Genomic DNA, 27774 nt, shown 5'->3' with positions numbered 1-27774 from the left:
AATGAGAAATTCATTAACCAGGGAAATTCTGTTTCTTAGTAACCAAACGTAATGAAAATGAAACTTTTAATTTAATATTCCACGGTTATGCCTTTTGGTCCACAGGAGACGGATGGTAAATGGAAGTGAATTATTCTGAAAGAATTTGTGAAATGAGGATGTGGAAGGAAACGGGAGAACCTTGATAAAACTCAGAGTTTTGTCCGCCGCAAAATGACATTGCCTGAGGTCAAACCAGGGACTCCTCGCACCAGAGGAGAGCCCTCTACCATTGATTCACCGTAAGAATAGATGTTACAGGTGAGAGAAATGTAGCTGTTCAAAGGGTGCGGGGATTGGGTAAGATAGTGCAGGGTTTCTACTGACCTGAAAAACCTGCAAAGTTAGGAAATTTGTGTTAGCCAAATAAGTGGGAACCTTGTAGTGGTTAGCCTACCAGTACGATAAGTCGGTTGCCGGTTTTTTCATACTTTTTTTTCACTTCTTGAATTTTCATTAAGTCTGAACCCATAAATGATGTGTAGAAGAAGAAAAATAGATTGATTTCTTTCATTTTCTCTTATAATATTGAGTAACGTAGTTTTTTGTCCCATTCTGTTGATTGGGGTTTCTCTGTGGTAGAAATTCATCATAGTTAAAATGCTTTTTAATTTTCTTTTTCTAAAATAGTGAAAAAAATAGAACAGAAAAGTGTAATATTTCATAATTTTGAAACGATTACAAAACTAGGTAGTTACATAATTAATCTTTTTGAGACGGCTATCATTTTTGTGAATTGGTCTAAAGCTATGAAATCATAATTGATTTGAAGATGTTTTATGACACTAGGAAATATATCGGAAATTAAAAATTATTTCACTAAGGGTCTTTCTTTAAGTACAAATAATTGCATAAACATTTTTTTTTAAAGATTTGCAATATTTTGAAAATTGAGGAAAAAAAGGGAGAGACGCAGTTTATGGACGCCATAATTGGAGAGATACTTCTTCAAAAACTTGTTTAGAAAGTGTGTCTTGAGCTAAGTGCTTATATATACTTCTATATGATCGTAATTTCCGCATGACTGTATTTTTGGACATCTTGTATATAAATATACGGTCGTGTGGTCTTAGAGTCTAAAAACAGAATTTACATTTTCTGTTTGATTAATATTATATACGGTTCCCCATTCCCTTCCTCAAGGGCTTAAGTGTACCCCCCAAAATTTACTATTCTGCCCCCAAATTTTCCATTCTTCCCAAATTATTCTTTCATCCTCCAAATTATCTCTCAAATTTACTTTCTCCCCCCCCCCCCCGAAATTTACCGTTCTCCCAAATTTACCACTCTCTTTCCCTAAATTAACCATTCTTCCCCAGATTTATCATTCTCTTCCCATAAATTTATCATTCTTCTCCAAATTTACCATTCTCTTCCCCTAACTTTACCATTCTTTGCCAACTTGACCATTCTCTTTCTCCGAAATTGATCATTTCCCCCCGGAAATTTACCATTCTTTTCCCCGGAATTTACCATTCTTTCCCCCGAAATTTACCATTCATTTCCCCTAAATTTACTATTCTTCCCCAAATTTACCATTTTCTTCCCCTAAATTTACCATTCTCTTTCCCGAAATTTACCATTCTCTTCCCCTAAATTAAGCATTCTTCCCCAAATTTGCCATTCTTTTCTCCTAACTATATCATTCTCTCCCCCGAAATTTACTATTCTCCTCCCAGATTTACCATTCTTTTCCCATAAATTTACCCTTCTTCCCCAAATTTACCATTCTGTTCCCCTAAATTTACCGTTCTCTGCTCCAAAATTTACCGTTTTCCCAGATTTATTACTATTTTCCCCTAAATTTACGATTCTCTTTTCCTAAATTTACCAATTTCTTCCCCGAAATTTACCATCTTGCCCCGAAATTTTTCATTCTCCACTTTCATTGACCCATTTTCAGTGAAAAATTGTGTTCCCGGAAATATTCTGATGGACACAATTTGCTCCCTAAAACCCACTTATGAGCATCCCTGTTCGTACGTCAGAAACGCATGCTCTTCATATTAGAATAAGTATTATATTAAGATAAGTTTTGTCATTATATTCTGTTCACTTTTCAGTCAGTGGATGTTCCAGAAAGAGACCCCGACAGTCTCTTTCTTCCAGTGAGATTCCAATGGCAGTGGTTGTAGGACAGGTCCAGCAGAATATCACAGGTTAGTTGAGTTTTTTTTTTTTTTCAAACGTCAAAAAATAAATTGTGTAACTTAAATACGATTAAATATGTGGCTATATTTATTACATCCCTTTTTGTAGTTCTTTTTAATGGCTGTAACAAACATGGTTTAAAATAATGAACAGGAAACAAAAGAAATAACTACCTAAATTTCGAATTTTCGAATTTGTATTTTTGAAATTTTTGAGTTTTACGTCCCACGGTTATACCGGCTAGGCTAAAGGAGACGGTGATTATGAGAAATGAATGACATGGTGGAATGAAGAAAGTGGGAGGAAACGGGAGAAACCCGAGGAAACCCACGCAACTAACCAGGATAGTACGTTATGTGTACAGCACAAGTTCATATTTTGTAGAAAAGCAGTATATATGTACATGTGGATTAATATGGGGACTGTACACGTACGCAGTTATGTGTTCATTTATACATGTACAGAGTACAGTTTTACGTGTGTACATGTACTGTTCTACGGGTATCCATGTCTCTGCACATGTACAGATGCAAGTGTGGAGGACATGTGAATGTGAAGAATATGACACGGGTATTAATTTATAAGTATAGTGCTCGTGTTGCAATCTCTCTTGTGTTGTGTGAGGAACAGAGATTTTTGAAGAAAGAAAAAAAAAATCTTACCTTTAGTGCATTTACTTCTCACAACAAATCTAAATTCTTGTCACAAGTAAACAGATAAGGTAAGGGATACGATACATTACATTCTTCCAAATTTAATTCTGCTTTCGATTAAGATAGAAGGTGCCGAGCTCAGTGGAATCCTAGTTGAGATCTGGTCGAAAGCAATTCCAAAGATAGAAAATTCGAAGTTTAGCATGCATATGACATAATTTGTCTTGTCAGTCACACATCTCTTTCAGTGTGCTGAAGGAAGTCATTTTCTTTAATAAGTAGCAGCTTTCTTGGAAGTGAAATAATGTGATGGAGAACGGTCTATACCGTGAGGATTGGTCTTGCTTTATGATCTGTGCACCCACCAACTGAATTGCACTCAAGTCCTGTCCTTCATAACCTTGGTGTTCCATATGGACGCAAAACACAAAAACTCAAACTCAGAAGTTCGTAAAAATTAATTGTATTGATAATCTTTGAACTGTAGTTTTGTAATAATGATAAAATTCAATTTCTATCACTTTTTGTGTTCTTTTATGAGGTTATAAAATAAAAGTTCTTTATGTAAAACCTTTTGTTCTATTATACTAATATTAAATTAATAAATCTTTAATTATTAAATTTTCTCATACATCATAAATATATATAATTGTTCTGTTGGTCACTATTTTACGTAGCACATCTTGAGTTTTAGGAAATGAATGAAAGAAAAAAAAGAAAGTAAATTATTAATCTTTAAACGCTTATTGACGTAACTGCTGCGTCCATGCTTTAGACATCAATAGCTCATCCCCTAATTAAGATAGGAAGATAATTTTGGTACCAATGTGTTCCTGAACGATGAAGCTTTCTGCCGATATGCATTGTATGTATGTGGGGGGTACCACGGCGGACAAGGAAGAGTAAAATTTGTGTTATTTGTGTTTAATTGTATCAATTTTTTGGGAGGGGGATGGTTTTCCATACCTCCTCTCCTTGAGAGTACCTTCATAAAAATTAGTATATAAAGCAATGAAATAGTCCACTGCATGGTAATACTCTGTATGGGTACTTGTTGCTTATATGGAGGAAGGAGGGTACGGGCAAAGTTGACCAATATTTTTATCTTGTTTTTTATTTTTTTTTTATTTTTTTTTTTTATACGTAAATTACATTTATTCATATTAATGTACATTTATTCATACATTCAGGACGATTCCATATAAGACTTCATCTACAAATAGGGCGGGACCAACGATGTATTAATCGTAACTTTGTGATAATTAGTGCGGTCAACAGGGCCGCCAGTGTGAAGGTGTGCAACAGCCTTTTGAAAATGATACACAGGGCATTTGTATAGGTATTTCGTTCTGATTTTTTTTTTATCCCTTTGTATTGCAATAATGGCTACCACTTTTTTTTTTTTAATATTATTGTCACAAGTGTGTTGCGTACACATTATCATAATTTTTGTCAGCATAATGTAACTGCAAGGATTACCAGTCCCCTTCCCTCAAATTCTTTTTCTTTTTTTTTCATATTTTTAAGGACTTTTTGTTTCTTCTACGAATAGGCGGGAATTGCACAAATGTTTCCATGTTGAAATCTGTATCCTATAAGCTTTCCAACGATGTATTAATCGTAACTCATGATAATTAGGGAGGTTACCAGAGCTCCTAACGTGAGGGTCTGCGATTTTTGTTCAAACCCCTGGCGGGAGCTTAAAGGGAAGTGTAGAAGGTGTGAGCTTCATAACTGTGTTCTCTGCTTACTTCGCATGCTGAATGAAATTACCCGAGTTAGTATGAAATTAGGGAGCGCATAAATGTGCCAGTTCGTTTTCCTTTTTTCTTTATTTTTTTATTTTTAGTATTTCATCCCACCAAGCCTAAGGAAGTTTATGTTGATGAAATGAATAATAATGGTGGAATGACGGGAGAACCCCGAGAAAATCCACGCACACGGTGTTTGTCCACCACAAGCAAGCACAGGTGGGAGCTGGAATCGAACCATAGACCCCACACGTCAGAGGTTAGCGCTCTACCACTGATCCGTCGTTGCCCCCGTTGCTAATTTCAAAATGAAAAATTGAAACAAATCTTAATTCTGAGGGCCCACGATATTCTTTAGGGTACAGGAGGGGAGGTGGATTAATTATAAAGGAAGTGGTGGAGTGGAAATGGAGGAAACGGAAGAATCCGCATAAAATACATGAACACCAACATGGATTTCTTATCGCATACTCACACGTGACCAGGGATAGAAGTAAGAACCTCTCACGCCAGTGGTGAGCGCCGTCCCACTAGGGTACCATACTCTCTGTTGCCATTTTTTTGTTTACAAATGACGTCTTTATTGAAGTTAGAGATGGATCGAACAAACAAGCTCGTAATACACAGTATTTATAGTCACCGAAAAGTTATTTTACCTACGGCTTGTTTGTTCTTTAGTCAGTAAATTTCGAGTTTTTTTTGTGTGTGTGGCCCCGCGTAGCGTAGTCGCTAACACACTTGCCGTCGGTGCGAGTAGTCCCAGGTTCGATTCCCGGTGGGGTCACTCGGTCAAAAAAGTGTAAACAGCTTTTTCAGACCAGCCATTCTGAATGAGGTTTTCCTCATTTACACCAGGCAAATGCCGGGGTGGTACCTAACATAGGTCCCAAGTCGCTTCCTTCCTTTTCCCCGGATAGTGTGATATCGAGAAACGTCATCCTCTTACGTGAGGGCTAACATGGTAATAGAGGCCGATAGCCCAGAAATCTAAATCTTAAATCCGCTTATTTGCTCTTTAGTTAATAGATTTTGTAATGCAGAGAAAAGGTAATTGTTGGCACAAATAGTCAGTTCGCTTTAAAGCTAAAAGTATAATAAAGCCCAAGAAACTCTTTACCTTACCTGTACTTTTGTGCCTGGAGTTGGATACAACAAAAAATATTCAGCAACACTGACTAAATGGTATAAAGCATTGAAAACTGAAAACCCTGCCTAAATGGAAGTTTTATTTGTGAACTTCAGGTTCAGAGGCTTCTGCCAACAACGCGCAGAACACAAATGCCAGGCCAAGGAATCCGACATCAGCCGAACAAGAGCCAATGGTGATGGATCCATACATCATCTCAAACATGAATAATCTGTGGCAGGAACAAACGAGGATCAGTGGTGGACCAACAGCTGAGGATATTCTGAATGAGACTTCGAATCTAATGAGCAATGGACCTACCATAAGCTTGGAAGAGGTTCTGAAGAATCTTGAAAGTATGGGTAAGTAAGCTGCAAACACGTATTGACTTTGACCCTAGAAGGCTCATTATTTCAAACTTGCCATTGTGGAGTAGTAATTTCGGTAAAAGTCTACATGTGTGTTACATAAAGAGGTGTATCGTGTCTTGGTTTGAGCTGCTAATACACTAATAGGGCAACAGTTGTTTTTAAATTCTAGAGTATATTTTGAGCTGACTTTTCATGGAGTCATTCCTCTTTCGGGGTCAGCCTCCTTTCCATTCTTTTCTAGGGTAGGATTTTCAAGTGTAAACATATAGGTAGGATTAAAGAGGCAAGGGGTCGGCTTTTTTTTTTTTTTTTTTTTTCATTCATTCATTTTTTGCTTGGGAAGTTTGGGGGAAAACGATTAATAATTCATATGCACTGAGACACAAGCAGTTAAAGAATTGAAATTAGAAAGAAATTTGCCAGTTACGGATCAAGTCTTAGTAGGTCCAGTATTCATATTTTTCTTATATTTGGTGGATTTCTTATATTCGTTGGAAAAACACTAGTTCTCTTCAACCCTGTAAGTAAACTTAGGAAAGGTTTCTTCTAAGAATCAAAGAAAATTATTTTTTAATAGAGAAAAGCTCGAATGTTCCATGGTTGTTATAGCTACTAGAGTAATATTCAATATATATTTAAATTGAAAAGTTCGTACCGTCAGTATTGCATGGCTGATCAACAAACACTGAGACTGATTATGGTGCCGAGTTTCCTTTGTTGCCGAATGCCGGCACGTTTGATAGTTGAAAGAGTTGTTTTTCATGTATACACTCACTAGGTGGCAACATTGTCGTATCGGTAGGTTTGAAGTAATCCACTGTGTTTTAGACACTGCTTCCATTTCGCCTTACAGCATGGTATGTATATGCATTCAATGGAGGTTATACGAGAACAGTATGGAGCAATAAAGTTTTGTTTTCGCTTGAACCATACAGCTTTTGAAACATACGAAAAGCTCAAGTAAGTCTACGGTGAAAGTGCATTACCTCGAGCAACAGTGTTTCGGTGGTTCAAAGAATTCAAAGAAGGACGAGTTTCATGCATTAAGCAAGGTGGATGTGGTGTTTCGGCCTCTGCTGTGACAGAAAGAAACATCAGTACTCCTGCTTTGTCCGTGAGGATCAAAGGATAACATTACGTAAACTAAGTGAAGTGTTGGGAATATCATGTGATAGTGTTTTTTCAATAATGCACGATCACCTCCATATGTCCCGTGTTCGTGCCCGTTGGGTACCACGACTGTTGACTCCGGAACAAGCTTGCTTTAGCTTTTCGAATGTTTCAGAAGCTGTATGATTCATGCGAAAACTTTATTGCTCCATACTGTTCTTCTCGTATAACTTCCATTGAATGCATATACACAGCACGTTGTGAGGCGAAATGGAAGCTGTGTCTAAAACACAGCGGATTGCTCCCAACCTACCGATACGACAATACTGCCACCTAGAGAGAGTATACATGAAACTCAACTCTTTCAACTGTCAAACGTGCGGGCATTCGGAAACAAAGGAAACTCGGTACGATAAGCAGTTTGAGTCTTTGTTGATCAGCCTTCGTATGTAATAGTAGTTTCAATATTATATTATAAAACCTCAGTTCTTGTGGTTTAAATTATGATGGCTAAATTATCACTGAAAGTGGATTGAGCATTCAGTCGCGGCCACATGAAGTTTAATTATTGAATACGCGTTTACGCGACAGGATCACTTAAAAAAGGAAAATACATATAATTTGTAATACAGAAACTACCACATAGGAAATTTCTGGTAGAGTGAATTGAGTCGTTCAATTCCAAAACATCTCTTTCTGGATTTTTTTTTTTTTTTCGTGATTTTTCCTTTGCTAATACCTAATTTCAGATGATTCTATCCCATTTAATGGTTCAGGTATTTATTTTAGAGTTCACAAAACTTAAATTTACTCGTTCTATGATGTACTAATTAAGATGATAACAAAGAAAAACAAGATTTCTCGAAAGGTGTGTAAAATGGACAAGAGACATTTTGGAAATGGGAAACACAACTAATTTATTCTGTAATATATAAGGCGGGGAAGATAGAGTCACATATGCCGCCCGTAGTTGTAGCCTATTAAGCCTGGCTAAGATTATACTTTGAAATGAAAGCGGAGTCGAAGATCATAATTTGGAATGAAAGAGGAGTCGATAGATGATTACAAAATCAGTAAGATGATAGAAAAGATGAGGAAGGGTTGCGAGAAATATGAGATGAAAATAAGCCATGGTGATTGGAACAAAGCGGTCGGTGTCAAATATAGAAGTAGGAGGGGAGAAAATATAACAGGTGACTATATGATCTTGAAGCTTTGCTGGCGTCTACTATTAATCCAATGTTCTCGGGATTGCTGCCAGAGTGAGTGTTGCTGTGCTGAGCTTTCGTTACCATAAGATGTTGCCGCTGTATGGCAACGAAAGCTCAGCACAGCAACACTCACTCTGGCAGCAATCCCGAGAACATTGGATTAATAACAGGTGACTAGTTTTCGATAACTGGGTAGTATTATTACTGGTGATATGAAATGCGAACATGAAATGAAAGTAAGGATAGGAATGGCGAAAGAAGCCTTTAGGAGGAAGAAAAGTCTATTTTTTGGGACATTGAATAAATAAAGAGTTGAGAAAGACTCATAAAATTCTTTGTCTGGAGTATTGTACTGTATGGGGCAGAAACATGGACATTACGCAAAAATGATAGGAAACGACTGGATGCTTTCGAAATGTGGGTGTGGAGAAGAATGGAAAGAATTAGTTGGGTCGAGTGTAAAACGAATGAGAGAGTGTTAGAAATGGTGGGAGATAAAATAACAATTTTAGATATTATTAAGAAGAGAAAGAGAAACTGATTGGGACATTAGCTACGAAGGAACTGTATCACAAGGAACGTTTCAGAGGGTATGGTGGCAGGAAGCAGAGAGATGGGGCGAAGGAGACTACAATTACGGTAATGGACGATATCAAAACAGAAAAATTGTACGTGAAGACGAAGAGGTTAGCAGAAGACTGTGGAGCATGGAAGCTTCTCAGTTGCGGCAAGTGACCTGCCAATAATGGCCGAATACCTATGATGATGATGATGATTTTTTTTTTTATTTGCCTTTTCGTACTTGTGCTTATGGATAGTTCATAATAATGTCTTTCTCATTATTACCTATTAACTAATGTAGTCTTTCACTTGCTGGTATTTTACTAAAAGGTGTGGCTTCTGTTTAGGCTACTTTAACAATGATCAAGATGGAGGCCCTATTACAGATATGGGTATGGCCAGCATTGCAATTGACGCCGTTGGTTTTAGAAAGAAAACCAAAGAAGTAGTTGTGAGACGAAAGTCTAATGAGGCCCCCGTGGACAAACAAAGTGATGAGAAAAACGATACTGAGGAACCAATGCAGGCAGACGAAGGATCTCCTTCCAAAGATAAAGAGCCAGAGAAGAGTGGTGGTGAGTAGATAAAGTCGTTATACTTGTTTGTTTTTTCTTTCGTTCAGTTATTAATTCTTTCTTCTATTATATATTTCTTTCACTATTTTCAACGAACTTAAAAAGTTCGTTACTGAATTCTCTATGTTTGTGTGTATGTCAGTCTGTTATTTGCGAATTTTTCAATTTTGAGCCCACCATTGGATAGAGCATCAAAAACTATCTTAACGAAGTATGGTATTTTTCGCGTCACTCTTACCGTTCCCGTGATATTAGTTAAAAAAAATAGTTCCGATTTCGGGAGATTTGAGGAGTCATATTTCGAGAACGGTAAGTCATAGAGAGATGATTTTTTGCGAATTTTCAATTTTGAGCACTGTCATGATTAATTTCATATTCATTAGACCCATTTTAAATGTTGATTATAAAATTTACTTTCTAAATCTGTATGTTAAACACCGGCATTTTTTTAAAAAAATTTGTTATTGCTTTTACAATTTCAGGACCTTTCTTTGTTTTTAACGGAACACAATATGCATATCGTGGAAAAAATATCAATACAACCTAATATATATATGTATCTGTAATTATTATTATACTTTGCAATATTTTGCATATCTGCTAAATCCATTTGTAATGTTTGTTGTTTTAACAGAACTCTTGTTTTTGTTCTTGAACCACATTTGTGGTTGTATGTAGATTAAATGCCGCAGCCATTAGCCATGTCGACTATTGCACTATAAATTGATAAAAAAGTATGAAATTGTATTGAACAAAATTGATATACACAGGGTGTCTTTCGGTCACGAATGTCCCGAAAAAGTCATGAAATCAGAAAACGGCCATGAAAGTCAAGAAATTTAGCTTTTGGGTTCCGATTTTTTTTTTTAAATCTGTACAAATATAAGTACAGACTGCAAAATTTTGTTCTATAAAACGCCAAAATTCGCCACCAAAAATGTCCTTGGTCGCTTTAGACGCAACCCAATCGCAAGCAACTCATTTTTCTATTGCATGCGTGAAAATTCGGCCTAATTTGCACCCAAATTTGCTATTGAGAATGTTAAGAAATTTTATGGTCTGATAAAGAAAAAGTCACGAAAATTTCGTTTTGGAATTTTAGTAGACACTCTGTATACACTATAATTGTGATGTTCACAACCGAAGTTGTAGACCAAAATGGCGCAGGCACATTGTCCGAAATCGTCCGTGTTAAAATTAACAAAACTCTTAAACAAACCACGTGGAAAAAATGTAGTACTCAAGGAAATTATAAATGGATAGATATATTACAAGAATTGTTATAATAATTAAGTAGGAAAACAATTGGTATAAAGCCTGGAGAAGTTAATAAGAGAAATTAATTTTTTTTTAAGTTTGTTCTGCTTTCTTCTTTCTTTAAATTCTTTCAATTAAACATTAATTAATTAATTCTCTCTCACTGTTTTTTTTCTTTTATTCTTTCATTCATTCACCACTTTTCTTTCATTCAATCGTTAATGATGATTTAAAGGGACAAGTTTTGGCGATAGATATGTCACTACAGTCTTCGTATCTCTCTAATGTATTTTTACCTTTCACGAAAATTTACAATTTCTCTTACAAATTTCAAGCTACAGACTTCAAATTTTTAGAGAAGGATCTTCATAGCCTATCAAAGGTAACAATTCGTGCCGATATTTTATTTAGAATTTTCTTCATTGTTGAAACAGTTCCATTGTTAAATTTTTGGATATCCATTCCAACAGTCAAGCCATTTCAACAATAAAGAAAATTCTAAATAAAAAATCGGCACGGATTGTTACCTTCGATAGGTTATGAAGTTCCTTTTCTAAAAATTTGAAGTCTGTAGGTTGAAATTTGTAACGAAAATTGTGAATTTTCGAGAAAGATGAAAAATACACTAGAGAGATACGAAGACTGTAATGACATCTATCGGCAAAACTTGTCCCTTTAAACTAACCTTAATTCAGGGAAATACGGTGCCTCAGTGGTACAGCCCTTACCTTTGGTAGTGGGATCCCTGGTTCGATCCCCAACACAGTAAATTTGTGGTGGACAACATCGTGTCGGTGGGTTTTCTCGAGGTACTTCCGTTTCCTCCCACTTTTTCATTCCACCAATTCTTCCATCATTCACTTACCTGATCATTCTCCCCCTCAGCCTAGAGGACATGATCATTGGACGTTAAACTGTCAACTTTTAATTTTTATGTCTGCGACAATGAATTCCAGATTCCTTAAGTAATAACATTGGGTGTATAACTATTATTTTTTTTTATTTATTAGAAATTAAAATGAGATTTTTACGCCAAGTTTTATCTTTTCTTTCTGTCTTGGTGTAGATGACGATTTAATATGCCGTGGAGTCGATGACCGAAGCATCAGTCGGAAAATGAGTGAAGTTTCCATTGAGAAGCCTGAGGAACCAGAGAAACTACCGCCAACAACGGTGATCATCACGAAGTTAATGAAGAAAATTTCTTCCTCCTCCTCTCAGCCAGAACCCTCTGAAGATCAAATAGATAAGGAGTTGGAGGATCTTGTGGTAAGTAATCTTGTTTGTAAAAGGTGCACTGACGAAAAGGTGAGGAATACCTCGAAACCGTTCGCAGATTTTGTGTCTTTTGGATGTTTTTTGACATACGAGAATTTTTATTTAGTGGTAAGGTTTCTACTTCTTCTTTTTGCTTTTTTGTTTCTTTCTTTCCCCTTTGTGACTAAGTTGCTGACCCACGTGCTCTCTACGCGAAGGTCCGTGTTCGATGCTTTGTCTTGGATGCAAACTAGGGATGGCCATAAAGTTTCGAGAGAAACTGGTTCTTGGAGATCCGGTTTTCAGCACCGGTTCCAGACCTGGATCCAAAAAACCCACCCAAAGACCCGTAAAGGAGGCACAAAGTTATTCTTCAAAACACTGCAAAGAAGACCATACGCTTGTGCCCTCCTCGCCCAGACCCGTTTGTGCCCCAGAAAAAAAAATCGGTCCACCAGTGGGTGTTTAGCCAAATGAAACAAGGGCCGCCGCCTGCCTGTCGCTTCCAGTTCATCTAGCACACTATTCACAGCCTGCCAGCAGCTCGGGTTTAGCGGTTGCACCTTGAGAAAATAATTACAAATTTGTAATACAGAGCACTGTACGAAAATGTTTACATTACATTACACTTGAAATAGCCGACTGGAAAATCCGTTTATGCAGCCTTACGAATAATTGAACATAACAGATAACAATAGAAAAATATATTGACAGTGTGTAAATTTTTGCAGGATCTCCCTCTCCCGAAAAGAGGGGTGGCGGACTCAGAAATTTCAAATGAAAAGGAGGATCAACTGAAAACTGGCAAACGTCAGTAGCACTCATCAATATGCCAACAATTTGCACTTCAAACTAGGTATGGCCACAAAGTCCCGGTTCCGCGAGAAACCTGTTCTTGGAGATCGGTTTTCAGAACCGGTTCCAGACCTGGATCCAAAAATCCCGGTTCCGGAACCGTATCCGTTCAGAGCCGAAAACCGGTTCCGGCCATCCCTAATGCAAACTCAACTAGTTAGGAACGACTTTTAAGCTGTTGATGCTGAAGAGGGACAGGAAGTTCTAATCAGTAATCAAATTTATTATTATTATATTTATTTATTTATTTTATTAATAAATGTTCCAGATACAGATCTAAGTCCATTTTACACTGAAATAATGTAACAAAGTACATAATAACAATGTATATATATATATAATGAAGGCAATTTACAGAGACTTTAGTTTGTTTCTAAAATGATTTTCAGAGTCAAAAATATAAATATCTGAAGATAAATTATTATACAATGATGTCAGTCTGAAGTATAAAGAACGTTGTTTAATTGATAGTCTGGATGTTACATATGTTAGTCACTTATGACTGCGAGTAAGGCGAGAAGGTACACGAAAATTGAGAACGGGGTCCAACAATTCGGTGTTAATTTTCCCATTAATAATTTTATGGAGAAACAGCAAGTTTGCCACCATACGTCGAGTATGTGGAGTCTGAATATTAAGTTTGTTTAGGAACTCTGTTTTATTGAGACTACTCACTGAAGGAACTATGTTTTACAATGACAAGAAAAAAGTTAAGAACAGAATCAAAACGTGATAAGTTTGAAGCATAGGCTATATTCCATATCGGTGAGCAGTGTTCAGTTTTAGGAGATAACATGTTACAAAAGTTTTGAAGAAAATAGTGAGTGATCTGAGATCGTGAATTTCAGTAAATCTGTAAAGAATACCCAGTATTCTCATAACACTTTTAACAGTAAGGGTGATGTGATAAGCAAATGTAAGTTTCTCATCGAATAATGCTCCGAAGTCTTTATTTGTCGCAACTCTTTCAATAGGACTGTTATTAATATAATATATATGATACATTTTATTTTTCTTCAAAGAAAAATATTATTATTATCATTATTTCTAAAGACTTCTCTGAAAACCCATTTAATACTGTATTATGCCAATATAAGAAGTCATCTGGAATACTGTACTAGAATTTGGAATGAAGGTGCCCAGTATTTTCAAAAAGACATTGAAGTAGTTCAGAACTTAACAAAAAATTGGCTACTTACCAAATAACTCCTCCCTTGAAAAATTTAAAGATTTTGACGTTTCGGAACTCTCAACTGGTTCCTTCCTCAGTGACGAGGTAAAAAGGATAAAAAGGATTAAGTTTCAGTTTTTATTCAGTTCATTCTTTTTTCACTCTGCTCTGTTCATCTCAGGATCTTTTTTGTACGTTACTTTTATATAGTGTTATGTATTCCTGGTCTTACTCCTTTTATCTCCTTTCCGTTTTAATCCTTTTTACCTTGCCACTGAGGAAGGAACCAGCTGAGAGTTTCGAAACGGCAAAATCTTTAAATTTTGCAAGGGAGAAGTCATTGGTAAGTAGCCAATTTTTTTGTTAATTTTGAATATCCCCCCATGCGCCCATGTAATTATAGTTCAAATCTTGTTTCTCCCATGGTTACGGTGGAAATTCAAATTCTTATCAGAGAAATACCATGATTAAATTATGCACTACTTGGTTTACTTAAATTATCTGAATGAAGAACATTATTTTATATTAAACTACTACATACAGTAATGTTTTGATGGGCAAATTACCATTAATAGAGGCTGTTAATATTTGTGTTCGTAACATGTCAATAATAAATTTCAAAGTTTTCAAATATTATCCTATTCTTAAAGACGTTACAATATACAAATGCTTGTCAAATGCCAGCAATTACTTAACATATTGTTGACATTTTTACTCCCGATTTTCCTTCTGTTCAAAGAAGGTTTGTAACTTATTTATCATAAATTTTATTCGTCTTTGCATGTTTTGGTTTGTATTGGTTTCTATTTATCTTATTTTACTATTGTCCGTGCATGATTCTTACTGTTATGGCTGTATTTTTCATCATCTGGTTATCTGTATTCTGTATGGTTTTACTTAATGTATTTTTTTATGTTACTTTGATGTGTGCTTTTATTTTAATGCTTTTTTTTGGTATTGTTTGTCCTTATACTATTCTTTGAAAATTGGAATTGGACTGACTGACTGTAATTTCCTGTTACCAATAATGATAAAAAATATTATTATTACTATATCTCAGTTTAAACCAATTTTAACTTCATAATCTGGCGGCCGTGTGTACACATTTAGTGCAAATTATTGGAAGAGTTTTCCAAAGAACCTACTGATACTATGATAGGGGTCCAGAGAATTCCTTCGTATCTATATGGTTAGCGCACGCGTTTTCAGCGCGACAGACGTGGGTTCTATTCCTGAAGGGAACTTATGTTCAGATTTCACGTTAAGCTGTATGTCCACGCCTCATATAGCTTCGATTCTGAAGGTACGCTAAACTCTAATGTTAGCTACGTAGGTGTCCAGAGTTACTTATTTTTGGAAGTTTTTAGATGATACTAGCTGAACCTGCGCTCTCTACACAGCGAATCATTTATATATTAACATAAATCTCCATGTCATTCCTCACAACATCTGTGCATGTTCCTTTATAGACACAAGTGAAAGACGTCTTGATAAATTCAGCAAGGGGTATCATAAAGGGGAGATTTTTTCTATTATTTTTTCAATATCTCGCACCGTTTGCAATATTTGAGCCTACTTCCGGTTGTAGTTTCTAATTCATGTATGACCAGTGTTTTCTTTCTTCTTGCATGCCGTATGTAATAAGCAAATATATTACATACACAATCAGTGATACATATATATATATATATATATATATATATATATATATATATATATATATATATGGTGTTCGTTGACCAAACACTCCAAACAATAGATTCATCTTAGACTCAAGAAGTGGTTATCCTTCGGTTTTCATTATCATTTGGCCTTGAAACAAACGCCTGAGAGATATTCAACCCCTGTACACAACTATATGGTGTTGAAATGTATAACTCATAGGATATGATACTTTTTTAAAAATTTCAACATTTCCAGTGTTTATTTATTTATTTAGGAAACAACACAGCATGCTTAATGCCTAATTATAGTGTCGTGTAATACATATATAAACGTATATACATTTATCCGTACAATTAATCAATTCACTTCGAGTGTCAGGTACTCGGTAATAATCCTGTTTCTAAATACATATTCTGACATACTGAATATATCTAAAATATCAGTTTTATAACTTCATTGTAAGAGTCAGACATTCTCCACAGCAGAGATTTACTGATAATATTTGTTCGTGCCCTTTCACAGAAAAATATACCAGTATTTCCTGGTCTTGTTCTGCCTGTTGGAACGCTCAGATATACTTTCGTGAGTAGCTCCGAACAGTCAATTTTATTATTTAATACTTTATATAAAATTAGTAAATCAAACATCTTTCGTCGATTCGTCAACGTTAGGAAATTCAAACTCAGTCCACGTAGGGAATCTGTTTGGGATAGAAAGCTGTTTTCTTGTACGTAACCATTTTTAGAAATGTAAATTGTATGTTTTCTATTGCTTGTAAGTATTTATTTACATTCGGTGTCCAAATAACGCACGCATATTCTAATCGGGACTTACGTACAAATTATACAGTGTACCCCTAAATATGTAATTAAGACATAACGGTCATTTTTTTTTTAAATATTCAATTAGAACTGAACAATCTACACAAAATTTGCAATTGATCAGTGAAAACGAAAACGGCATCTTTCTAGAGTCTATGGTTCCCGAGAACTTACTGTCGAAATGATTGGCCACAAACATATAAACCTAGCAATTTAATATATAGATTTTACATATATATATTCCAATTGTGTCACAGTGCTTGTAGGGACATTAGTTGTAACTGAGATATGGACAGCAGGGCTCAGATAAATAACCTCCCCGTACTTAAGAATCTCTTCACTGGTGCTGTGAACTAAATTATGGAAACTGTAGTGCACTTCTTCAGTAGCCACTCTACTAGTCAAACTGGGATCTATTTCCTGCTAAGCTCATGGGCTATATGGTACTTTAGTACATTTTCTTTTTTTTTTTTTTTTTTTTTCTGCTGTAGCTGTCTCCCCCTAATCGTCCCTTATGAGTATGTTATTATTCGAAGGTGATCTTGCTGTCATTTACATATCTTTTTGAGTTCATTCTTACCTCCTGAGCTGTTTTCATATAACCGACTGCTACACTCTTTATATATAGTTAACTGTAGTTGCTACGCGTCAGTAGATATAGTTCATTTAGTTACGTGTTGCTAATAAAACTCATCTTAAACGATAGAAATAGACCAACGTTAGTTCTAGAGGTGGATGGGTAATTTTTTTGTCCGGTGTGTATAAATACAAGTAATAACTTTATCATAACGTGAAAGCAGACCTTATATCAAATGTTTTCAATATTTAACTATGTGTATGTGTTACAAGCAGGTAAAATTCTATTGTATACGTAACCATTAATATTTTTTCTTTCCACAGGTTCAGTCTGATACATTGCCTCAAGATGTTGTGCAGAGAATGAATAAATTTCTGCGAGGTAATATCTTAACCCAAGATGCTGTGCAGAAGTTGAAGAAACTGTTCGAATTGAAAACAGATGATGGTGACAGGTAACCTTTTAATTATAAGGGTTAAGAAAAATTAAAACAGAAGTATGTAGTTGACAGATATTGAAGATAGACAAAATAAGTTTAAAAAAAAAAAAAAAAAAAGTACGTATCAAGCGACCGAAAATGTTTTAACATCTAATCCTGGGAATCTCTTTTAAAAGGATGTTTCCTCAGTCTTCCCAGGCAAGTGCTAAGATGATGCAAACAAATATTCAAATCTTTTTCGTGATTATTTTACAAACGAAAAAGGAGGTGATAAAGTAGGATAAAAGAAATAATTCTGTAAATAGAATCTGTAACTGAAAACATACATGTTAGTCCTACATACTAATACATAATCTACTTCACTCTTCAGACTAGGTACCCACAAAGTTGTGAGCTCTATATCTAAGTATTAGTATATAAGACAACGAAAGTAATATCATTTAGGGCACCGAACATGTACAGGGGAAATAAGAGGACTTGTATTCCTTAAGAGCCTGCCTTACTAAAAATAATACAAAATTTACCATTGTTCTTTTGATTATTTTTCAGAAGTGAAAGAAGATAATGAAATGCAACTTACCAAATCGTAGATAATGTTATTCTACAACAGAAAATATGGACCTGAAGAATATTCAGTGTTACCATCCATAGAAATTACAGTATTGCCAGAAAAACAACACCCCTAAAATCTAAGTTAAGGCAGCGAATAGAGGAACGAACTCAACTGCATTTGATTACGTATTATGTTGTCTTGGTATTCTGTGAACTACTTTTTGAATAATAGTTGTATTTAGCTTGTAATAAACAAAATACTTTTAACATACAGTTATTAAAATAAAATAATAACATTATTTAAAAAGTAGTTCACAGGCTTGTAAATCAACATGATACGTAATCAAATGCAGTTGAGATCATTCCTCTAGTCGCTGTCTTAACTTAGATTTTAGGGCCGTTGTTTTTCTGGCAACACTAATTTCTATGGATGGCAACACTGAAAATTCTTGAGGTACATATTTTCTGTTGTAGAATAATACTATTTATGATTGTGGTAAGTTGCATTTCATTATCTCAGTGGTAGAGCGTTCACCTCTGGTGCTAGGGGTCCCGGGTTTGATCCCAGCCCCCGGCCAAGTGAACTTTGTGGTGGACAAACACCGTGTGCGTGGGTTTTCTCGGGGTTCTCCCGTTTCCTCCCACTTTCTTCATTCCATCATTTCATTCATTATCACCGTCTCCTTTAGTCTAACCGGCATAACCGTGGGACGTAAAACTCAAATATTTCATTTCATTTTTTTTTTTTTGCATTTTATTATCTTCTTCCACTTATGAATAAACAAGCAAAAGTTTTTTTTTTTTTTTTAATATAGTAAATCAGGCTCTTAACAAAAGCAAGAAATAAATTACAAGAAGATATTAATTATGTTTATGATTTGTCTGTTGAAGTGTGGATATTAACGTTGTTTTAGTAGAAAAAAAGATGAAATATGTGAGAAAGTGTACATTTTCTCAGAGTTTTTACCGATTGTGATAAATGCTCAAAAGGAGGGCTGGGAGCAGACTGCTCGAAATAAGGAGTATAATAAAATGTAATGTAAGGTGTCCCATAAGTCAGTTGGCAAAAGTGTATTTTTAACGTAAAGTGAAATTCAAACCAAAAGTGATACAAATGGCATATTTTAATTTTAAAAAGTGTAGATAGTACTCAAGTATACAGCAGGGGCCGCGGTGGCTCAGTGGTAGAGCGTTCACCTCTGGTGCTTGGGGTCCCGGTTTCAATCCCAGCCCCCGCCAAGTGAACTTTGTGGTGGACAAACACTGTGTGCGTGGGTTTCTTCGGGTTTCTCCCGTTTCCTCCCACTTTCTTCATTCCACCTTTCATTCATCACGCATCGTCACCGTTTCCTTTAGCCTAAGCGGCATAATCGTGGAACGTAAAACTCAAAGATTTCATTTTTTCATTTCAAGTATACAGCAGGTATGCCTACAAAAGATACTTAAGGTAGCTTCCATTCTGTTGCATGCAAAGTTCACATCTTCGCAACACTAGCAGAAGTTTCCAGGGTATGTAGGTTTTCAGATAAAGATTGAATCCGTTCGTTCAAGTATTCCATATCACTTTTATTTCAGTTTTCTCTAAATATCTTCGTCAAACGGTGGTGTGATGTTTGGACAATAATCCACGAATAATTTAACAGCATCACTATAATTATGATCATATTTCCATCTCATTTGTAGTACAAAAAGAAGCTGTTCTGTAACAACAGCAGGGCTCACATAAGTAACTTCCCCTCACTCAAGAGTCTCTTCGCTGATAATATCAACTGAATTATGGAAACTACTGCTCTTCTTACGTAGCTACTATGCTGGTCAAACCTGGGTCTATGTACTGCTAGATTTATGGGCCATATGATACTTTAGAACATTTTCATCTTTTTTTTCTGCTAAAAATGTTCCCCTATTCGTCCTCTATGAGTGTGCTATTATTCGAAAGTGATAGTGTCGACAATTCTCGTTGGCTCGTACGACTTATACTTGTGCTCCTCATGAAACGAACCTTTGGTGTCGGAATCACTGCTCTTATAATCCAGCTCTTCTGGAGGCGAAGTAGCGTGGTGGGGAACGGTCTGCGTACCCATTACCTGCACCGGCTTCAAGGCCCAGCCATAGTTTATGTTAATGATAGGTTCCGTCTTTTGTATCCTGGATGTTGCATAACGACATACAACAGAAAAGGTAAACTGGGTTCACGTAGTATATACAAGGAGTGAAGAAGTAAATGATTGGACATGGACTCGAACCTGGCATCTTCGACATGCCGTGCCAATGCGTTAACCACTACGCTTCCCAGAACAGCCTCTCACTCTTGAAGTTCTGTACTTAGATCACATTGAGCGAATTCAATGATATACAAAGAATGAATTTGCACCAACATATGACTTGGTGTGTAAAAAATTCGGTTGTTCCCGCCCTTCATTTAATATACAATGATAATACAAACGTTAAAGGTGTTCTGAATATGGATACTGGATTAAATACAACAGCTAAGTTGTGGTACAGAACTTCAAGAGTGAGAGGGTGTGTGGCTATTCTGGGAAGTGAACCGGGTGGCGTAGTAATATATAATGGGTTTTACAGTTCTTTAGGCTCTTCAGACTGTACGAAGACGCTAATACGTATATGAACTTCAGCAGCTAAACTATCTCTTTATAGTCATACGTTCCTTTCTTACACCTTCTTCAGGGGCGAATCCAGGACGGACTTCTGGAGGGGCGGTGCGTCGTAATACTGCTACTTAGAGCTACTTTTAAGAGCTCCAAACTCTAGCATGGGTTTTATTTATATATAAAATAAGAAAGTTTCCTCTTCTGGAAGGGGGGGGGGGGGTCGCTCTCCCTCTGCTCTGTATGAAACCAGGTCGTTTTCCGAACAGGCTTCTAGAAAATTGATGGAGGAGTCAAAAAGTGAAGGGACTGTATTGGACACTATACGCTAGAGTACATTTGCGCACAAGAGTGATGTAATTTTTTTATTTTATTTATTTATTTATTATTTTTTTTTTTATCGTAAGTTTGGGGGAAAGGGATGTTGTCCGGGGAAGGTTTGGCCCTTGGAAATGCATAAAAGAAACAATATTTCGGAAAATTCTTTTCAGTTATTCCCAGTGTAAAATAGATTTCCTAAGTAGATCTGGAACTTCATTAACAAATGAATAAATATATAAGTGAATACGTAACAACTATAGTATTAACATGTCATTCTCCATATTGTATTCTTGAAGTTGTGCAATACTCCAGAATTTCATCTTTATAAGTATTTACGTGGGTATATCACAACATATCTCACATTCCGTCGTGTACATTAGTATTACTTAAGAATTTACTTAATTCTGTCTGTATATTTAGGAAAGAAAGTGAACGAATTCGGTAGTATTTCTAAAGTATAATATTTATTATTATTTTCCAGTCCTCTTCACTGTGCAGTTTTGAACAATCAAAAGGATATTCTTCATAGTATGCTGACCGTCCTAAATAAAGGCCATTACCCGGAGATCATCAATGCAGTCAATAACAGAAAACAGGTTCGTTTGTGGTGTTGATTTTGACTGGTATTGGTGTGAAGGGAAAAGATGTATTGAAGTGGGGATTGTGAATAGAAATGCAGTACTTTCCCGAGATGAGAAAAGAGTGGCTTCTTTAGGACATTTCAGAGGGAGCATAAGACACGACAAAAAGTTTCAATTTTCCCTAGTCGGTAACAACAAAGCTCAAGCAGTGTTTTCACAAAATATGAAATTTTATGTTCTGTTAATATTTGAAGTGTGTCAAGCTATTATCAGACTGAATGATATTTTAATCTTCAGCACAAAGTGTCTGGATTGAGAATCGAAAGATATATTCAGAGAGGTTCAGGATTTTGTCATCATATGAGTTTTGTTGCTTCTACCATCTGAACTGAAGTGAGAATATTAATTTTAAAACCCCATCAAACTGTGTAGATTTTTATACTAATAATAATAACTGGAGCTAGGAGTTTTAGGTGCAAAAGTTTGGTTAAACAAAGTTCAACATTTTGAAAATAAGGTGCAAATTTACAATGTAAATATTCATATAAACAGTACTAAAACTAATTACATCATATATAAGGACTCAAAATTCACTCCTTATGTATTAAAATACTTCGAATATGTCTAAATCAAGTTCCAAAACACAATGTTATCAAAATCTTAAGTTCAAAAAACTGTTAAAATAGGTAACATTTAGCATCTCTGATCACTAAGTATTTGTAGGTAGCAAAGAACTCAACAATACCAATTGATGATAGCTGTGATTGGTCAGTTTGATATTGTCACCTACCTTTACTTCCGGTTGAATAGCTTTCGCCTTACGGGACTGCACTGAAGCGAAAATAACGTGTTGCTCCTGTTCGGTGTCCGTTGTTTAATTACTGTAGTAATAACATGTAGCAAAAGAGCGAAATATAAGTTATCAAAACTGCAAAAAGTTGCTACCGAAACACTGTTAAGAGTGTTCATTTAAAGTTCTCTTTGCATCTGGTGACTAATCAATAAATTAATAAAGGAAACTATTTTTTTTTTAAAGCTAATCATAAAGAGTAGTATTTTCAGTGTCAAGGTAAGTTTACTTAGTCATAGAAATTTAGGGAAATCAACACCAGCATTTTAGTATGAACTCTGATATGATTCTGTTTTGTGCTATTGGAATACCATACACAAATATGAAATTTGGTTGTATTAATATCATACATTAGAGATTTATCGTAAAGATTCCATATTTTTTTTTCTTGTAAATAAAATCAATAATAAAATAATTGGAATTCGTAGTAAATATGTAGACAGGCAACGAAAAGTTATTCCATTGTTTGTCCTGTGTAATTCTGAACTGTTCTAGTAATAAATGTAAATTTGCACTTACTATTGGGTACAGCTTTTATTACACCGGAAATAGTTTCGATAATTCTGTGTTGTCTTCATCAGTCGTGATTAGGTATGAATTCCTCCTCGTCTTGCCTCATACATTTCACCATCAATTACGTATATCGAGTGTAGTAGGTAGTAAATGTACTAAATGTTTTGTATGTAAACTTGTCAACGTTGAAAAATCCTATATGTATAATAGGACCTTCACTGATACTAAACCAACAGAATTAGTATTTCCACACGTCGTTTTTAATAAGAGAATCAACTTAAGTGTGCAGAACGCGTTCAAAATACTTACATAAACCTCTACTATTAGCACAGAGTCATTCAAGATTTAAATTGCACCATGTCAAAATCCTGGCTTCGCATAGCGTAGTCGCTAATGCAGTCGTCTTTGGTGCGAGCTGTCCCGGGTTCGATTCCCGGTGAAGACACGGTCGAAAAAGTGTAGAAGATTTTTCAGGGCTGCCACTCTGAGTTAGATTTTCCACGGGTTTCCTCATTGATACCAGACAAATATCAGGATGATACCTAATACAGGTTCCAGGCCGCTTAGTATGATTGCCCAGGGACGTGATCCCTCATATCTGACAGGCTAACATAGATATAGATGCCGAAAGCCCAGAAATCTAATTCCTAATCCTAATACTATACCTAGTAAAAGGAAGTTATTTTGTTTTTAACCGCGTCAGACCTGAAGGCGAATTTTGGTAGCTGGAGCTACCGTTGATTATGAATTCATTGCTCCAAGACGGATGCTAGGAAACCTCCCCATGTCCAAATGGAATCTCGCCTGGATGTCACATACTTCTAGCAACTATCTAATAAATGTTAATTATACTTTGTCTTTCAAAAGAAATTAACAATCACATCTATAATTGATAACTTACCTCGACTTGATGTTTTGCATTCTCGATAACGTGCTACCACCTACAAATATTTTGTTGAAATTTTTCGAGTTCCCTACGATTCGTTCAAGGTTAGGTGAGATGCCATTCGGCCCTGGGAAGGTTTATTGGCAACAGTATTGAGCAATGACTTCATAGGCAAAGGGTGGCTCCAGCTACCAAAAATCGCCTTCAGGTCTGAGGAGGTTAATTGCGAAATCCTGTGTACCTTTCGGTGAGAAAAATACTTTGTTATTATCGTGGACTTCCATGATTTCCAGTAAACTAACTAGAGCTCGTTTGTGACTATGTGGTTATCTTCGATTTCAGTCGAAATTCATAGGGTTCGGATCTCACGTTAAGCGTAGGTCCAGATAGCGTCTGAACTGCTAGAGACACTAGCTAACTCCAATCAAACCAACCACTATAATTATTGGTTACGTGTTCGCATTGTTTGTCCATATTCAAATTTAATGTTAGGTAGACTGTTGGGTCTGATAAGTAGTTATGTTTGACACAGGTGAATGACTTCTATATCGAATTCTTTTAATTTTGACAAGTTTAGATGTAAGAGAACACAGGGAGGAATTTGCAACTAATCAGAGCTGATAATGATGATAGAAAAATACGAAGACCCTTTTCCGTATAAGAAAAACTATTTGCAATGGTAAATTGAAATTTACTTTAGTTAATTGGACAAATGTATAATTTGCCTTCGATGTCCTTTTAGTAAAATGTGTTATTTGAGTTTTCACTTATATATTCGTTATATGTAATATTAATTTGTTTTGTTCCAGACTGCTTTGCACGTGGCTGTCCATCATGATGAGAAGGAAATGGTGGGGATGTTACTGCGTAGTAATTGTGATCCAAATCTTGTAGATAAAGCTGGTAATACAGCCCTGCATGTGGCCACCTATTACCGACACAACGGCTGTTTAAAAGAATTACTGGATAAAAAGAATTTTGTAGAAAGTCGGTATAAGCTGCAAAAAGACTTAAGAAATTATGAAGGTAGGTTTCACTGCGTTTCTACAGCTAGCTGAGAGATGTATGTTCGATTTTTGTAACATAATTCATTCCTTCTTAATTTTCAAATGACAGTAGGAACGACGATATTCTTGTTGGCGAAAAAAATCGAATTTTGTTTCGATAGTTTTGAACTTTTTAAGACTGTGAGGTAGCCATTGTCACATATTTGTTACCAAGGAATAAAAAAAATATTTTAATGATACAAAATTAATTTACAGTTTGTTAGCTTTTTTTCAAATGCCCTTCTACTCGTTACGGAATTTAGGCATATAACTTGTGAACCATTTTCAGTGGATAATGACACGATACTATGATTTAAAAAGCCAGAAAGTTGACCGCACCAGAAAATAACCTCATCACTGGGTTCTCTTCAGCATTGCAAGTCCACCAATTACATGCTTTTCTCTTTACATTGCTGCTCTATGAATTCTTTGTTTTATTTTTCTTTCTTGTTTTTTTCAGGTGGACTTACACCTTTACACTTGGCTGTTCTGAATCAAGATTTTGAAGCCGTGCAGATGCTTGTGGAAGCAGGTGTAAATGTAAATGAAACGGACAGCACTTTAAATAGAACAGCTTTACATATGGCAGTCGAAAAGTGTGATATTCCAATTACAAAATTCCTGACAGAAAAGGTGAGATAGGACATACTTATTTTTCTTTGTTGTTTGTTTGAGTCTTGCGTCTCTGATCAGCACTAGGGTTATGATGGGTCGAGAGCTCATCGGTGCCGTCCATGTTGTACACTGCAGATTGTATCAAGATTTTATGTACCAAAAGCAAGAAACGTTAACTATGTGTGTATGTACAAGGAAATTCTTGAGACATGTGTATATTTCCATTTGCGGTCGTTGATTGCAGGAATTATTTCGGTTTAAGGTAACCATAAAGGTTCTACAGTCACCAACAGATGGCAATGCCTATCCCCTAGCTTCCCATTATAATTTGTAGAAGCAATAATATCCACAATAAATGAATAAAAATTTCTGTCCGAATTTCAGGAGATGAATATTCATACTTCGTTCAAAGACAAATTGAATCAATAATTTAGAAAGCAAACTTCCACTTTTTATTTTATTATTTTGTTTTATTCGTTGCACAGAACACTTAATTTTACTCTGAAGTATAAAATAAGAGAACTCTTAACAATGAAAGAAACAAAATAATCAAATAGTGCACGGAGATAATCTCTAAATATCGATTCAACTTGTTTTTGGACAAAGTTTGAATATTCATATGTTGAAATTGATCCATTTATTGTGAATGTTATCGTTTCCACGTAATATAATGGAAGCTAGGGGATAGGTGCTGCCATCTGTTGGTGACGCTCTTCTTTAAACTGACCTTTTATATATATAAATGAAAGTGATTATGTTTGTGATTTCATTTCTCTTGAACCACCGGACCGATCTCGATCAAATTTTCAACATAGATGAGGTTCTAGTCAAGGATAGTTTTAAGCATTTCACTTTGATGATTCAACTTAGGGGGGGGGGGGGAGATTAAAAAATGATCGAAAATAACCAATATTAGTGTTGAATACATAGTTTTCGGGGATCGCTGAGACGAACAGTGACACTTCCGATGCCGTTTAAATCCAAATTCACCCTTTTATGTCTAAAATGAAACGTATTCTCCCCGTGCGAAGAATGGGTATCCTGGTAGTCTGATATAAATATGTTCCCGTATTTGTGTTAACAATGTTTCTTGATGTGAAAATAGAGCTTCGTGTTGGCTTACCATCGTGAGATAGCTGGGATTTGTTTCTATTGCTATTATTTATTAGTATTATAAGTGCAGATATAGGCGAAATCGATCAACTATTGAACATATATTCACCACTCGTTAAATATTCGAAAAGAAATGGGAATATAATACCCCGGCACATTATTTCAGAAAGGTCTATTACTCGGTTAGGAGAGAAACATTGTATATCATTCTTACCAAATTTGGTATACTAGAAAACCTAGTTATATTAATTAAGATGTGTTTAAATGAAACTCAAAGTAAAGGCCGAGTAGAGAAATACTTGTCCACGAACTTTCACGTCGATAATGGCCTGAAACATGGAGAAGCGCTGTCGCAATTATTACCTAATTTTGCTCTAGAATACACTATTACGAAAATTAAAGATAGAAGCCAGGGTCAGGAGCGGAATGGTACTCACCAGGTCATGGCGTATGCTGATGATGTAGTAAATCTGATAGGGGAAAATAGAAAGAAATGGAGGGTTTATTAAACGCCTACTGGGACATGGGTTTAACAATAAATGCGGAAGTTCGCCGTAACCATAATACTGCAAATATGAATATGTCAAAATATCAAATATAACTTTCGACAAAGTGGATACTTTCAAATATCTAGGTTCAACATTAAAAGGCCAAAACTATATCTACGAAGAAACAAAATGTCGACTGAAAGCAGGAAATTCATATTATTATTCACTTCGAACTCTTTAAGAATTAGAAACTTAAAATATATAAAACGATAATTATACCTGTTGTGTTGTATGGTTACGAAACATGGTCACTTGCTTTATGGGACGATTGTAGGCTGAAAAGTATTTAAGAATAAAATCCTGAGGCCTAAGAAGAACGGGAATCAGGAATGGCGGCAATTTCATAACGAGGAACTTCATATTTTATACCGTTTATCAAACATTTGTTAGTCATCAAATCTAGCAGGTTTAGGTGGGCAGGACATGTAGCCAGAATTAAATATCAAAACGTTAACTGGAAACACAAGCGAAAAGAGACCATTAGGAGGACCTAGACACAGATGGAAGGACAATGTTAAGATGGATCTCAGAGAAATAGGAATACAAAGAA

At 35.7% G+C, this 27774-nt stretch overlaps 1 protein-coding gene across 4 annotated transcripts in view; it reads left to right on the top strand.

Annotated features, from left to right (window-relative positions):
• The window catches only part of LOC145665300 (nuclear factor NF-kappa-B p100 subunit-like), a 441938-nt gene that overhangs the window by 394312 nt on the left and 19852 nt on the right, over nucleotides 1-27774 (top strand). For all 4 annotated transcript variants that reach the window (XM_081732596.1, XM_081732599.1, XM_081732606.1 and 1 more), the window contains 8 exons: nucleotides 2103-2198; nucleotides 5837-6082; nucleotides 9321-9548; nucleotides 11872-12074; nucleotides 17475-17605; nucleotides 21554-21668; nucleotides 24712-24928; nucleotides 25409-25581. In XM_081732596.1, coding sequence (XP_081588722.1) covers nucleotides 2103-2198; nucleotides 5837-6082; nucleotides 9321-9548; nucleotides 11872-12074; nucleotides 17475-17605; nucleotides 21554-21668; nucleotides 24712-24928; nucleotides 25409-25581 — 1409 coding nt within the window. The remainder of the gene's footprint in view (nucleotides 1-2102; nucleotides 2199-5836; nucleotides 6083-9320; nucleotides 9549-11871; nucleotides 12075-17474; nucleotides 17606-21553; nucleotides 21669-24711; nucleotides 24929-25408; nucleotides 25582-27774) is intronic.

Source organism: Thermobia domestica, chromosome 1 (assembly GCF_964235325.1).
Source record: "Thermobia domestica chromosome 1, izTheDome1.hap1.1, whole genome shotgun sequence".
Classification (NCBI taxonomy): Eukaryota; Metazoa; Arthropoda; class Insecta; order Zygentoma; family Lepismatidae; genus Thermobia; species Thermobia domestica.
Note: the sequence above shows the minus strand (reverse complement) of the source record. Positions and strands in the feature narration are given on the sequence as shown.